The sequence below is a fragment of the Microcaecilia unicolor genome, chromosome 1, assembly GCF_901765095.1.
Source record: "Microcaecilia unicolor chromosome 1, aMicUni1.1, whole genome shotgun sequence".
Lineage (NCBI taxonomy): Eukaryota > Metazoa > Chordata > Amphibia > Gymnophiona > Siphonopidae > Microcaecilia > Microcaecilia unicolor.
Window position 1 is genome coordinate 88729198 of NC_044031.1, and position 16598 is coordinate 88745795.

Here is a 16598-nt window from a genome sequence, read left to right on the forward strand (position 1 = left end):
TCAGTAATCGGTGCAAAGTGCCACAGTAAAAATACCTCCAGACACTGCAATTACCTGCATAGTTTTGAAAAGTGCTCTCTAAAAAAACACAAAGCACAGCAGTCTGAGAGATTCTTGCTATCATCCAGGCCAGCAAAACAAACAAACAAACAGTAAAACAAACTTCAGGCAGATAAAGGTAATTTGAGCAACTGTTTTTGCACATTTTGCTTAACATACAATAAGAAACTTGCAATTTAAATAAAAAATGCACTATAAACCAAATTACAACGAACAAAAAAATAAACCATCCTTTATAAATTTATTATAACACTGATCAAAGACTACTGAACAGTGACTCTCAACTGCATTAAACCAAAAATTATGATGCCCATAGTTTAAAAAGTACCCCTAACCCCAATCTTGATACCACCTCTTATTAACACATGGTCCATATAGACAGTGGTATAAAAAGAATTGCAGCGGGGTTACACAGACGATCATCTATATATCTAAATACATATGTACATAGGTATATACATACGGATTTATTTAACAAATGATCTGAGAGCAGATGTAAATACACAAACTGGGCAACATTCTCTTTGCAGGAAATGCACTATTTTGTTATAACTGCACCTTCGAAACTCTTTGCAAATTAAGTGCGACATGCATGCGTTGGTGGTGGGGGGTTCAAGTCTCATTATGAAGATCAATGCACAAACTTGTAAGATGACACAGGCAAGTAATTAAACACTGATATGTGCACTACATTTCACACTGACAGTCAACATGGAGCAATATAATGGTAAATATTGACTTTTTTTTTTCTTTTCTTGAGAAAGAGAAACTGTTTCTGGTGCATATTTGTTTTCAGTAGAGGACTTGACTTGCATTGTGTGATGCATATTGGACAGAGTACACTTCCAGGTGACAAAAGAGCCTTAAAAAAGCATGCATCACCCATACCCCTGTAATAGACCCCCTACAAGAGAAGGTCACTTGCATAAGGCACCATTATTAAGGTAAACAGTGCATTAACAGCTAGAAAACCAGAAATTAGTCCTCAAGGCATAAATAAGAGAAAATTAGCTGCATGAGAAAAATCTTTTTTTTTTTTTTTTTTTTTAAGCTATAGTGGTTTTATCCACCCAACAGAAAAATTATTCAGGTTTCATACATAACAATGTAACATTATAGACCAATTGTATCTTAGCTGCTCTTAAATGGAATCAAAATTGCAGACCTGATTAAAGAATGGAAAAGCGTATAGTTCCCCAGAACCATGCAATACCTTTCTATTATAATGAAAAGTTATAGTTTTGTGTTATATTTGTAAATACACAGCTTATACAATGGATTACAAATGAGCTCTGTAGCAAGTAAAACAAGCTACTTAACACATTGCACGTTTAATAGCTGCACCAGACACCAAAAGCTCCTCTCACACAGGAAAGGGGGCCATCTCCATTCCAGGGTCCCAATCTTTTTTTTTTTTATTATTATTTTATAATTCCTTTTCTTAAGTTGCAGACCCCTCTGGAAATGATTGGTGGTTGTCCCATCTCTAGGTATGTCCTTGCATACAAACACTCAAACCACTTTGTTTTTTTTTTTTTTTCTCTTACAGTTTTAACTCAACCACAAGGAAAAAAAAAAGTGTTCCTCATCATACAGTCATCAATAAATCCTCATGAACATCACACAGTCACCCAATCATTAACATTCTCAGTGCACATGCTCACGGCAGTGGCTTAGGAACCACTCAAAAGATCAGGTACCAGTAGTGCGTGAGTCCAGGAGATCCCAAACCGCACACACCACGGTTGCTATGCCGCTTCGTACATGATTTACTAGCCCTCAGAAGACCTTCAAAGAAGAAAGGACCTGAAGGCAACTGGGTGGGGTGCAAAATGGCATGCTTTGGCTGGAACACGCATCCCTTCTCACAAGGCAGTTCAACCTTGAAGCCGCTTAGCCCACTGGATTCACCTCTTGACCCATTCAGAGGTGTCTCTTCATGTGAAGGGCCAGGTGGTCAGACCTGGAAAAACACCTGCCAAAACAAACACGTGGTTGCTTTAATTGACTTATTCTCCTTTTCCCACCACAGTATATTCAAGAAATTCCTACAGGAGGCCTGGGTTCCATTTCAGTGAAGGTACACAGATCCAAAATTTGGTTAAGTTGAATCTAGGAAGCCATCAAATTTGACTTAATCTTCTCAACGAGCAAGAGTTAAATACATAAAGGATTCAATTCTGTAAATGGCACCCAAATTTGGGTGTAAAAAATAATTTAAAAAAAATTGCATACTGAGCAATATGCTATAAATAGCGCTCCAAGTAGAGTGTTGTTTAAATAAAAGCACTTAGTGCTAGGATCCGCGTCCAATTTTGGGCACAAGGATTTACACCAACTGAACCCTGGTGTAAATCTCCGTGCCTTGCCCCTGAATTCTATAACACTGTGCGCAAATCCTAAAAATGCCCCCGACCCACCCATGCCCCTTTTTTTGGATCTGTGCAGAAAAAAATTTACGCTCACAGTGACTATAAAGAAGCATATGTAAATTCCAACTGTCGCCAATAACTCATTGTTAGCACCCAATTACCTGTGTTAATTGGCTCCTTAAGCAATTAAATTGCATGCACAATTTGAGCGCACATGCAGTTTTGAGTGCCATATGTAAAATTAAGGGGAAAATGTTTCACGTGACTATCACCAAAGGCCTCCCTAGGATAAACACTTCCACACTGTGGTTCAAACACACTGCATATTATAAATATTTATGTTTTGTCTATCTCACAATTTTTTAGTCTAGTAACAAAAAATACTCCACTACATCCATAATATTAAAATACAAAGAATATAATACTCAATAAACACACATAAACCTTACAGTAAACCCCCACATCTCCATCCATCCCAAAATTTACTAAAAACAAATACAAGCAAACTCTATTACACAGGTCAGCCTTGTCCAAGTTCAGTCCTCAAGGGCTACAAAGTGACCACATTTTCAGGATATCCCTAATGAATATGCATGAGGGATGTGGGTATAATGGAGGTAGTGGGCGTGCAAATCTCTCTCATCCAAATTCATTATCCCCTCCTACCCCTGTGAGAAATTACCTCAATAAGTTACAATAAATATATTAACATTTCCTAGTAACTTTGACTACTTCATTAGAGATATCCTGAAAACTTGGCCTGTTTGCAGCCCTCATGGACTGAACTTGGACAAGCCCGACACGGGTAAATAATTTTAGACTTACATCTGCTTTTCTTGTACATAGAACATAGTCTTATGCTATCCAGATTCAGCAACCAGCTTAAACATTCAAGAATAGTTACTTGAACGTGCAAACGTGGGGGACCTCTTTTCTCTGTCTTATAATATTCCAAAAGACCAACATGTAATCAGTATAGCTTTTAGCCTGGCAAACCATTTATCAGTTGCACTATGATTAAAATGAACCTTATTTTATTTATTTGGATTTTGCTCACACGTTTTCAATACTAGCTCAAGGTGAATTTCCCTGGTCCTGGACAGCTCACAATCTAAGTTTGTACCTGAGGCAATGGAGGGTTAAGTGACTTGCCCAAGATCACAAGGGGCAGCAGTGGGATTTGAACCAGGCCTAACAACTAGGCCACTCCTCCATACATTTCCCTGTCTCCCCTCTCCCCCCCCAAACAAATCCACACCACGAATCACAACAGTTAGGATGACAAAACATTTACATACCTGTCACAGTGAGTGCACTTAAAAGGCTTGGCACCAGTGTGCTTTCTGAAGTGCCTGGTTAACTCGTCACTCCTTGCAAAACGCCACTCGCACCCTTCCCATGAACATCTGTAAGGCTTTTCTCCTGCAAAAATAAATGACAACTGGGGTTAACCATGAACAACCATAGTCCTACCGAAAGAACTCATCCCTAAAATAACACATAGCTGGCTGAAGATCTTAAGTGCCATGTCACAAATGAGGAGCATAGGGAATGTTGGACAAAGAGTTAATATACAAATGATGATGCTGAGAATAAATGTTGCCACAACAGCAGAATTTAAAAAAGCATAACTGAAATAGATGTGCTAGAAAGAGCAGTCTAAACATGAATCCTAAATAGCTATTCAATATAATTCTGATATAAAGTATTATACAACCCACTGTCATGGGGATAATGGTAGTCTTGATAAGCACAAAAACAAACACCTGATTGGGCGATTCATTAGTCATAAGGTATTATAATTATAGATACTGATCCCTATATATATATATATATATAGATACACACATATATACTTATTCTACAAAATATCAAAGTTCTCTGGCATGTAATCAGCTGAGACAACTAACTGGGGCAGGACATTCATTTCTCAACAATATAACAAATGGATCCCAAGAACAATTTCTTCAGTTATTTGGGGTTCCCGTCTTCCACTTATGTGAAGAGAGGTCAAATCTCTGATTCCCATGCCTAGAGTGCATGAACAATAAAAGATTCTTGATATTCAATCCTTCCCACTCTTTAAAAAGGACCTATTTAATCTGCGCTAATATTTTGCGTCTACCCAGCATTAACAGCCAACGTTAAGATGCCTTGGGGCACATCCTGTGTGATGACTGCTGTAGCTGTTCCCAGCACTTTAGGAAAAAGTCAGCCCTGCTGTTAACACGGAGCAGTAATCCTTATTGTGACTTAATGGCATGGCCGATAACGTGGTGTAGTTAGTTGCAGTGCATGTTATCTGCCGTATTAGTAATTAGTGTGTCACTCTAACCTACTACTGACTAGAGCACCCCCCCTCAAACTGACATTTCCATGTTTAGTATGGGCCAGTGGCCTAGCTACAGGGGCTCACGGGGGCCTGGGCCCCCTCAAACTGGCTTCGGGACTCCCAGTTTGGCTGGCGGGGGTCCCCACCAGCTAAGGCGTTTATCCCATGCTTGCCTTACATTGCTGGCGCCCTGTCCTGTTTTTCAGTGCCGTGCACGATCATTTTAATGAAACAGTTTCATTAAAATGAGCGTGCATGGCACTGAAAGCAGGACAGGGCACCAGGCAATGTAAGAGCAGCATGGGACAAATGCTTTAGCCAAGGTACCTTCCAGTGGCGGCAGCGGGCGAGTGAGAGCGGCGGCAGCGGGGCGAGGAGCAGCAGGAAGGCAGACCAAAATGTGCCACCCCACCTTGGGCTCTGGCTCCCCCCTCCCGAAGTCTGGCTACGCCTCTGCTATGGGCTGGTTGCCATGTAAACATTAATATGCTATATTAAATATTAGCATAATACTGTGCTTTTAGTGCGCAGTAAACACCTTAGCATCTCAATAAAAGCAGCAGATGTTGAGATTAACTGTATTTGACACATTAAAAAATACACAAACCACATGCTGGACATGTGACCAGTATTCAAAGGCAATAGAGAACTGTTTGTCCAGGCTTGTTCATGTGCCTTAGATTACAATGTAAGATTTGGGAAGAGAAACTGCTGAGTGTAATACATACTGCACAGTGCCTTGAGCAAATTCTTTCAAAAAGGCGGTAAATAAATAAATTTACCCCCAGATTCTATATGTAGCGTCTAGATTTGGACATGCTCCTTATATGCACATACATCTTACGTGGCTAACGAGCTGTTGGGAACCATCAATAATTGGACGCTAACAACCAGTTGGCATTAATTAGCACCAATTAGGATTTGTGCGATGTAACACTGGATGCCTAATCACATAGCACACAACCCAAAGGGGGCATGGCCATGAATGTTCCAAGCGTTGCGCACGGTGATAATGGCTCAGTGCATCCAACTTGGATGCCAGGATTTACATCAGGTTTCAGGAAGCGCAAGTCTGGCGCTCAGAACTGGGTGTGAGAATCGGCACATGCTCTTTATTGAATAGTGCATAGCACCAATCTTTTCCAGTGCCTATTTTTGAGCGCTATTCATAGGATTTCCCCCCTTAAAGTGATACTGTAACTTGAATGCCGTGAGGATAAGTGCAACCCAATTTTATCCTCTAATGTTGTCTATGGCATGCACTGCCTTCATGCTGTCATTCTTGTCATTTTATTTCTACTGGTTGTCAATTAATCAAATAAATTTAAAAATGTGTGTATTTCAGCGGCTCGACAAATCTCAAGCGCCAGGTTGCCATATCGCCTAGAAATTGCAACCTGGTGCCCGAGATCTCTTGCCCCCCCAATTTTTATTTGTGTGGCCCCAGAAAACGTTTCCTACCTACCTGCAGCAGCTCAGCTCACTGTTGTGAACATGAACTGTGTGGTGCAGGAAGTTTAGGTACTCTTGTGGTTGCAAGTTTTGCGAACTTCCTGCACCACACCACACCACACCACACTAGAAAAGCAGCAAGCTGCCCAATGGCAAGATGCAACAGATAGAGATTTCATCAAAGCTGGAGGGGGTGGTGAATTATGTCAGAGACTGTGTGAAGGCTATGGGGGGGGGGGGGGGGGATATAAGGGAGCGGGGCGAGAACCCATGCCATAATGATATGTGAAACAGAGGCCATTACCGCTTTGCTTCACCTATCAAGTGGCTAATGTCATACTGCTGACATACTTCCAGGAGGGAGACGTGCAGTGGCACCTTAAGGGACTGATTTACTAAACTTTCAGTCACAGAATGGGAAAAAAGCCTTAGTAAATCAGTTTTCTAAATGAGAGGCTGATCATTGAGGGGATTCCCCCACCCAATGTACACACTTTCGTTTCACTCTGAAGAACTTTAGATGTGGGGTAGAGGGAAACAAAAAGTGGTTTCAGCCGCCGGCTCCTACGTTTTGGGGCTGGCTCCTAGATTCAGTGAAAATTTGTCAAGGGCCTGGTGTATTTTTTTTTTCTTTCTGTTACAGATTTAAAAGAAAAATCTCTCTGGGGTACAAACAGTTCAGAACCACTGGCAGATTTTTCAATGCTAGAACTGTTGCTTTATATTGTTCCCTTCGTATTTCATTCCTTAGAAGGTTAATGAGATATTCTGAAGCTCCTCCTACTTAGCCACGCCCACCACTGAGAATATAAACCAGGACATTATTGTACCCGATTCTTATTGGAAACACATAAGCTTCACACTCGAACACAGACAACTAGAGAGTGGACTCGGAAAGATTTTGCAAAACAAAAAAAAAAGAGCAAATCCTCCTCCTCCCCCCAAAAGTAGTAAAATAGAATAGAAATTATAAAGAGGCCACCCTAAAAGAATCTATATAGCCAAGAAAGAAAACAAAAATGGAATATTTTGAGGAATCTAGCTAATAATACTGCATCACAAAAGTATATCTTCTTAAATATAGACTGCCAACAGGAGAATTTATTCAAGAAATTTATACACAAGCACCTTCTTTAGCCAAGAAGGAGACCTGTTTAACAAAAACAATTTTAATACACCAGATCGTCTTTAAATTATATAGAATTCTGATCTAGAATAGTCATTATGCAAAATCAAAAAAAGAATAAAAGCTCAATAACTCCCAGGCTACCAGCTGCATTAAAGTTATCTTTGGAAACTTTTTCTGAAGTGTGGCAGAACTGAGAGTTCTTCAGTTAGAAATTAAATTTCATTGGATGGAAAAGAATTCCTGTTGGTCAATTTACTCCTGCAATCTGCCTTTCTTTAATTAAGTAGCTCCAAGGGAATAAAGAACATTCTGCTAATTGGCAAAGATAACTATTCACCCATGACAAATGAACAGTTTCTGCTGGTTCATCTTAGCACCCAAAGGCTTCAAGGCCACTATGACAAGAATGCGGAAATGATGTTTTTACAGGCTGGTTAGCCTGTGGCATGATTACATTATCTGTAAGCTCTGGGACCATACCCAGTGGTTGCTCAATGTTATGACAACAGTATCAGCAGGGGTTTCCCTGCTCTGAAATTTCAGGATTCTCTGGAGGAGGAGGCAATGAGGGGGGAGGGGGGGGGGAAGAAGCATACCTGTATGAGTGCGTTGATGTGCTTTCAGGTGTGAACTTTTGGTGTAAACTTTCCTACAGCCATTGAAATCACACCTATGGATACGTCTCCTGCCATCTGGTGAAGCCTCACCATTGACCGGACTACCTTTTTCCACAGTCTTTCCAATGGAACCACTACGAATTTTCCCCGAGTGCAATTCGCTGGGGACACCATTCCATAGAGGAGGAGAAGACTCCTTACTCAGCTCTGGAGATGATGGGGGAGTAGACGTGACTGATGAACTTAAATTTCCTGAATTGGGTAAAACATCATTTATGGGTTCTGAGGTAAACTTAATTGTAGGCGAAAGTTCTTCAGAGCTATCTGAAGACTCACTGCTTACATCAGAATTCAAGCTGTTGGTCTCTAAATTCTCGTTACTGTGAGAGTCCTCTTTTGGAATATATGTAATCCTCGGGTCCGAGTCCTCCTTTTTCTCACAAGCCAGAATAATTTTGGTCCAGATGTCCTCTTCTCTGTCAAATTTAAATTCGGATGTGGACACATAACAGGGCTCGCTTTGAAGGTATCGCTCCAATTCCAAGCAAGTCTAAAGACAAACAAATAAATGCATTACAAAATGTTTCCAATTTCTGGTAGCATGATAAGTACTGAGCATTATTGGCAAATGGAAGGGATGCGTTCCTCATGTTCACATACCCATTCAACTCAAATCCTTCTCATGCCTTCATTAAGCTCATAACTGCTTTAAGAGGAACAATGGTTATAACAGAGGCACAAGACAATCTTATATTTCCAAATGATTATTAAACTGGTTCTTGCAAACATTGATTGCCATATTCACTAGACAAGTCTCCGCCTTCAATGCAGGTTAATTTTAGTGAACCTTAATGAAGTGTCCACCCATCTGCACATGCATTGTGAGCCCCACATGCCCTGCAGTCTGATTGTCAAATGGAGGAATGCTGTCACATCACTGGGAAGCAGCACAAAGCCACATTCTAGCAGACTTGTGTTACCCACAATCTGTACTCAAAAGCCATCAATGAAGCTGCTGATAACCAGCCCATTTCCTGTGTACCAAAATGCAGTTTACTAGACTTTCAAAGAATGTCATTTCCAAGTGCACTGGCATGTACCGTGCATATCTTAAGCTGTTTGTGCTGAGATCAGACTAGAGCAGCATAAGGAACTTTTAATTACATAAAAGAAGCTCCCAGCATAATGATGGGTTATAGCTGAGGATGTAAAAGGGGAAATTACCCCAAGGTCCTGCTGGGACTCCACAGTGAACAAGGAACTTTATTTACTGGCCAACAGTGCAACTGTATGAGTCATCACTCCATTTCTTTCAGGCAATGCCAAAAGAGACTTCCTTTTAAATTTTGATCAACAGCCAAGCAAGCACTCTGCTATGTGCATGCAGAATGACATGTCCTCCTTTCCCTAAAGTAGCTAGAAGTACATTTATCAGCGTAATCCACATATCAGACTTTTTACCAGCCACCAATATTTTTTAATGCATTTAATACCACATTTGGACATTCTGCTGTGATTATTTTCCAATATGGAGATACAGTACATAGCAGTAGCTGGATCTAAAGCACAGACCTGATTCTAAGGCACAGACCTGAATGCTCAGTGTCACATATTCAATTTTCATTCCAAAGCCTATTTATGCCAGGATCTTAATTTAGCAAGTCACACATTTGCTTGCAGGCAAAGCCTAACAAAATACCACACATAGTTCCCTAGCAGACTGCCTGGGGAGAGTTGTGGTGTGATATATCCCATCGAGCTAACAGTCTGCAAATAACGCAAAGCAAGAGAGAGCAAAATAAAATCAATATTTTTGTCTCATAATTAGACAACTGGCTTGCCATTCGCTAATAACTATTGATAAAAGAAGGCACAAAGCTACATTGATCCACCAGGAAATTGGAAAGGACATTTATTATTATCTTGTTAAACTTTAATAATCTAGCTAATTTAAATTCTCCATTATGTAGATTAGCTAGGAGGCCAGAATGAAGATCTGTGAGTTTAAATGCCTCTAAAGGCTACTGGGAGATAAAGTCTGGCTCTCTGCCCAATTCCCAAATGCCTGAAGGCAACTACTTAGATCGATTTCAATCACGTACTATGGAGCTGTCTCTTTGAAGGGGAAAAATGCATACAATTAAGTCGGCATAAGATGACTGTAACAATTTGCATTGCAACCCGCTTCAGACGTTTCTGTCTTTTCAACAAACAAGCAGACATTTGATCTTGTAATTTGGTTTGACAAAAGTAAACATCAGAGTGGAAAGCCAAACCGAAACTTCTCTCCCCCCCTTACAAAATAACAATAATTCAAGTTTCAGTGCTAGTAAGCCCATCACTTCCAGTAAAGCCGTATTTTATTGGCACTCGGAAGGCATCTAGGGGAAATTCCTCCTTCTTAAACAAGGAAAACGCAAGCAATCGGGAAAACACGATTCATATGACTAGCAAAGGAGAGCAAACGGCATACAAAACAGACTGCAAGCAAGCCACTGAAGCCTCTGGCCCGAGCTGTCTGCTGGAGTTCTCATTACGAAGCCAAACAGATCGCTAACCAGCGAGCAGATTTTCAATACCAGAAAGAACGGAGGAGGGGGTATTCTTGGCTGTGGCTTACTTAGATGACAAGATCCAGCTGTGCAGTTTGGACCTGGTACAAGCGCAAACTTTGCCAATGGCTGCTCTGTACAGTAGAACTAGTAAAATCAAAGCTCAGGAGCGATAGGAGGTTATACTTCACTGTCATTCCGGCTGCTGAAAAAAAAAGGGTGCTTAATTTTACCCTGCCAAAAGCTTGCACGTAAACACTCGGCCTCTTTACTAAGCTGTCAAACTCCTTCCACCAAGACAAACAACATTATACAAAAAAAAAGGACAGAGAAAGAATCTCGCTCAGCAAAATATATTATACCACACAAATCATAAACCCTAATTAGCTACCCTGGTAGAAATACTTAACTAAGATCGTTCCGTGAAATAACTCATTTACCTGTTGCCAGTATTCTTCAAGAGACGGTAAAGCGGAGAAGTAACCAGTGTCGTGAACAATCTGAAGCTCCTGGAAGATGCTGCACATTGGTAGAACATCCATGATCTAGTCAACTTCAATTATGTTTACAAAAATATATACGTATGTATATGTGTGTGCGTATGTCATATAGGAAAAAATAAATCCTTAGCAAATGAAGTCCAAGATTCCCGCAGGCTTAATTGCACAGCAATTAAATCAAAAGACAAACTTCTTCTACATCAGAGGACTTGCTCAGCGCTTACAATATTTGCAAACACTGAGCTGACTGCAAGTATTAACCTCTGCAAAGTGCAAACTTCATATTCAAAATGTTCTAGCAAGCCTCGCCCACGTGATCTGTGTACGCCGGTTCAATCACCGACCAATCGCTCTGCCCCTCCTGGTGTCGTAGGACTATGATGTCAGCCTAGTCCAATCGCCGAGCTCGACACATCCACGACTGCTCTGGTGTGACGAAAGTGCTTCGTAACGGCTCTAGGCATTGGTCAGATTCGAAATTCGGTCCCCTCCGATTGGTAGGCACTAGGCGGCTATTTTTAGCAGGGTATATAATACCGAAGAAGCAGTGAAATGGTGGCTCGTAGTTTAGTTTTAGGAGATGGCCGCTGTGAGCGCTTCTGAGCTACGGAAATGTCAGGACGAACGCGTACGGGAAAAGCTCCCGAGGATCTTTCAATTCGGCTCGTGCTAATGCGGCGCTCACATGTTATTGTGTGGCGGAGGTGGGAGTAATTAAAATCACCGTTTAAAACGAAGCAAAGCTCCCATGGTTAGGGGGCGGCGGAGCGCACGCAGTTAACAAGCGGCAGTTCCCCTGTGATACGATAGGGGGAGTGCTGCTTTCTCGCTCTTATATTGATGGTGTAACGGGGCCACCTCTGGGTTTCCCCAAGTGCCTCGGGCGCCTGCCGTATCAGTCAGCGGAGCTGCGTTTGGGGGAGGTATTTCTGGTCACTCTGATGACTCCTGTATCAAGAGCGAAAACGGAGAGTTAAAAAAAATCACTTCTGCATTAGTCAGCCCACTGTAGGGAAGTGATCGCTTAAATGAATGCTAGGATTTAAAAAAAAAAAAAAGAGAAAAAAAATCGCAGTAGCTGTTCCAGCAAATTAGATATTCACTTCTCACTCGCCAATAACAGTATTCCTCAAACTACAAATGACCTGTGTAACTTGGCTTACATTATAGCATGATGCTGATGCACTTTTTTACTGTTCAAAGTTTTTCAATGAAGATTTTTTTTCCAAACTTGAGTGTTTTCAGCCGATTTTAATCTGCAGGATATACACAAATGAAGAGATCTTTTCGATGAGTTGATAATGTAGGCTGTACAAGGTGCAATACGTAAACTAGTATAGTCCTTTAAAACATTTTAATTTCGATTAATCTTTTGGCCCTAATTCTGTAATTGGATGTAAATTATGTTTCCCCGAGGTTTTATGGAGCTGAAAAAATTAAGCTCTTTGATGTGTAAGTAGCATGCTGCTTTGCTCACTTGAGAAAAGTTTAAGCATTTAATTGTTCTGCTAATTTATCAGATCACCAGTATACCTAAACTCGTTCATTTTCAGTGCTGTTGTTAATTAGCCATAAAGCCCACGCACAAGAAATGAACCCTAGTGGAAAGATGACACTAAGGCCAAGATGCACAAAAGTCCTTGTTAGAGCTGTTCCGTACCGAATTCCAATACGAATCGGTACGGAACGGCTATGCACGAAGGATAGGGAATGCAAATGAGCTGTTCGTTGCAGCTCACTTGCATTCACTAACCCTTCGTTAAAAACATCGGTAATTGGCCCGTAAAGCATGCGCAGAGCAGCCAAGCGTTATGGTGGCTGCTTTGTGCATGCCACAAACGTAAAAACAAACACATCCTTTATGGACGGTCTTGCCCCAGGTCACCGCTGCTCCCCGCTTCCCCCTGCATAAAAATCAAAACTTTAGCAGCCCCGGCCCCTCTCTCTTCCTTTCTCTCTCCCCAGCTCCACCTGCCATCCTGTGCCCTGCCCCCCGCCCAAGGTCGTTGCTGCTGCCCCCCCGTCCACCGGGCCCCCCTCAGTCTTAGCAGGCCCACGCAGCGCCTCTCACCTCTGTGTGAAGGCGCTGCATGGGCAAGAAGAACAGCTGATCACCTCTTCGCCAAGTCTTTGGACGTTCCTCCTTTCCTCCTGGGCCCGCCTTCGTCTGACGTAAGTAACCTACGTAGGTTACTTATGTCAGACAAGGGTGGGCCCAGGAGGAAAGGAGAGACGTCCAAAGACTTGGCGAGGAGGCGATCAGATGTTCTTGCCTGTGCAGCGCCTTCACACAGAGGTGAGAGGCGCTGCGTGGGCCCGGTAAGACAGAGCGGGGCCTGGTGGAGGGGGGGGGAGCTGCGTCGATGACCTCAGGGGGGTGGCAGGGTACGGGGGCGGAGGATGGCGGGAGGCGGAGCTGGGGAGGAAGGAAGGGAGGGGGCCGGGGCTGCTAAAGTTTTGATTTTTATGCAGGGGGAAGTGGGGAGCAGCGGGGGGGGGGGGGGGGGGGCAAGGCCGTCCATAAAGGATGCTCCTGACGAGCGCCTTTGCCCTCTCCCGATCCTTTTTTTTTTAATGCAGGGGGAGCGGGGAGCAGCGGCGACCTTGGGTGTCAATAAAGGACGCTCCTAACGAGCGTTTTTGCCCCCTTCGTGATTTTTTTTTTTTTTTTTACATTTAAGTTTTAGCCGGGCAGCCCCAACGAGAGGTACAGACCTCTCGTTAGCTTTCCGGTAGTTTTCCTGCGTTAGGGCAAGCGGAAAACTTCAGTGCATCTCATTTCAATAGGGTTTCTACACAATTTGCTCATCTGCATTCCATTTTCGTTTGCTGCTACCGTTGTCGGAAAATGGCCTTTAATGCAATCCACGGTTAAAAAGTTGTTCATTAAAGGGTTGTTAAAGGCACATCTGGCCCTAAGTTTTAGAGCATCTTTAGAATAAGGGGTTCCACTTTAAAATCATATTTGAAAGAAGTATGTTTCTCAGCAAAAAATGTGGTAATTCCTTTTGCAGCCAAAAAAGAGATCCAGCTTTTGATTGGCAAATTAGCATTTAAAAGAAGTCATAGTTTAAGATATGACATTTGTGTGTCTGTAAACTATTTAATTTACAAATTCTATACTTGTTCTGTATTAAATGCTTAGGCATAACAGGTTCAGCAATATTCCATAACCAGTCGCTTGTAGCATGAAAAGTAGTATATTTAGTGAACTCTGGATCTCCCCACACCATTAGCTCAGTTCTAACTTAACTGGGTCACTATAAGATTTATTTTCTTTTTCATACCACTGCATTCCCTCACTTGACACTTCCCATACTATACAGGCCTTTCTAGTGGATCTTGGGTGTAGGTCAAGGTCCAGAATAGAGATCCGGTAACAATGGGGATTGAAGTCGGCGGTGGTGTAGCTAGAAAGCAATTTTTGAGTGGGCCAAAAGGTTGGATGGGTGGGCACTAGAGTTGCCAACTTTTTGAAAGAGAAAAAAAAAACAGTCCCTATCCCACTCCATGCTCGACCTCTACCTCCCAATAATTTGAATGAGGGTAGCAGTGCAGGCTTCAGTGGCTGCAGGCCGGTTGAGATCTGCACTCTTCAGCCCCATTGAGCCATGATCCTCCAACACATATGGTATTGAAGCCAAACACATTACACATCCAGAGAACCTCCTGGTCCTCCACCAACAATGGATACAGAGTAACGACATTTCCCCCATAAAACTCGCCTTACAAAGAAATTTTAGTTTTTAGTGTAATCTCAATAACAGACATTATAAAGCAATATTAAAAAAAAAAATCTATAAAACAATTACAAAAGACACGCGGACCCTAGAGCAAATCTACCATGCCAGCACTAACTTCCAAAACAAGGATTCTACCTATGAAAAGGCAGTGCCTTAAATATTATAGTGGGGCCCTAAAATACCAATACATTTATGGGGAAAACTGAACAAGCCAAATTATTACAGAATGTTACATAGAAACTTCAGACTAACAGAATACCTCAGTCACACACACACACACAACATGCCAAATACAGAATAAGTGATCACAAACTCTAGAAACGTAAACCCAAGAAACCAGACCTTGCATGTAGTACAACACCAGAGAAACAAGAAAAAAAGACATTTCCTCCTGTGCAAAATATAAAGATGGCAAATGCCAGGGATGGTGTTAGGGGTTGCAACTAGGGCAATTGTACTTGGATCCCTGGCCAGAGAAAGCCTCAAGCCTGCTGGAAGCTGAAGGCGCTACCTGGTCCTCACCTATATTTCTGCCCTGGACCCCAGCCATGTTTAATACCAGCTCTGGCAAGATTCACATGTCAAATCCAACATACTATATTCACAACATCCTATATAATAATTTGTACCTCCAATGTTCTGGCTGGGTTCATAACATCTCCTGATGTCAGCAAGCCTCCAGTGTTCCCTCCCCTCTCACTGTCCCGCCCTCGCATAAAGCCATAATGACGTCCGAGGAGGGCGGAACATTGAGAGGGAAGGGAACGCTGGAGGTGAGCTGATGTCAGTTAATGTCCAAAGAACCATTGTAGTTAGATCCCTTTCCAACCCTTATAGCGCATAACGAGGGAATCCCTCCTCCATCCAGACCCTTGCTTTCTAGCCCTGATGGCATGGTTCTTAGTGACATAGAATTCTGTTCCTTAAATCTTCCTGAAGAAGTCTCTAGCATACTCCTAGCCTGTAGAAAATCTTCTACAGAGAAATGTTACCATTTCAAGTGGAAGAGATTTTCCCTCTAGTGTATTGCCAGAGCACTCAACCTTCTTACGTGCTCTCTTCTTACCCTATGGAGTACCTGCTCCATCTTTCAAATTCTGGACTCAAAACTAATTCAGTCAGAGTATACTTGAGCACAGTTAGTACTTTTCACTTCAAAGTTGATAATAAACCAGTTTCTGTTCATCTCCTTATAATAAGATTCATGAAAGGTTTATTTCATACCAAACCTCTTATCAATCCACTACCTGTGATTTGGAATCTCAATGTCAACCTCACAGCTTTCATGAAACCTCTTTTTGAACCACTTAATTTCTGTTCTCTGAAGTTCCGTACATGTAAGGTAGTATTCTTAATAGCTCTTACCTCTGCCAGAAGAGTAAGTGAACTTCAAGCCCTCGTAGCAGACCCACCTTATTCCGGATTATACCATGACAGGTTTGTACTCTGAACCCACCCCAAATTTCTCCCTAAAGTGGTGTCAGAGTTCCACCTCAATCAGTCCATTGTACTACCTGTCTTCTTCCTGAAGCCACACTCTGTTCTTGAGAAGCAGCACTTCATACCTTAGACTGCAAATGTGTTCTAGCATATTATCTTGAATGTTCGAAACCTCATAGGAAGTCCTCCCAGCTTGTTATATACTTCAACCCTAGCAGATTAGGGATACTCGTCAGCAAACTTATGACTTGGTTGGCTGACTGTATCTCCCAAGTGTATACACAGGCTGGGATGACCCATCATGGTTGAGTCACGGCTCACAATGTAAGAGCCATGCTGGTTTCAGTAGCCCATTTCCGCTCTACTTCCATTGAAGACATGTGGAAGGCAGCGACGTGGTC

General features: G+C 42.1%; 1 protein-coding gene across 1 annotated transcript; it reads right to left on the bottom strand.

The window, feature by feature from the left end:
- Positions 1-799: 799 nt before the first annotated feature.
- Positions 800-11328, bottom strand: KLF6 (Kruppel like factor 6). Its single transcript, XM_030198937.1, has 4 exons — positions 10955-11328; positions 7942-8512; positions 3731-3854; positions 800-2035 (listed from the first exon to the last, which is right to left on the bottom strand). The coding sequence occupies exons 1-4, from the start codon at positions 11054-11056 to the stop codon at positions 1984-1986; spliced, it is 849 nt and encodes a 282-aa protein (XP_030054797.1). The 5' UTR covers positions 11057-11328; the 3' UTR covers positions 800-1983.
- Between the last annotated feature and the right edge of the window lie 5270 nt (positions 11329-16598).

Coding starts and splice junctions, on each gene's coding strand:
- KLF6 (XM_030198937.1), bottom strand. CDS start 11,056: ATGGATGTTCTACCAATGTGCAGCATCTTCCAGGAGCTTCAGATTGTT. Junction 8,513..10,954: donor TTGAAGAATACTGGCAACAG/GTAAATGAGTTA, acceptor GTTTGTCTTTAG/ACTTGCTTGGAATTGGAGCG. Junction 2,036..3,730: donor AAGTGCACTCACTGTGACAG/GTATGTAAATGT, acceptor TTGTTTTGGCAG/GTGTTTTTCCAGGTCTGACC.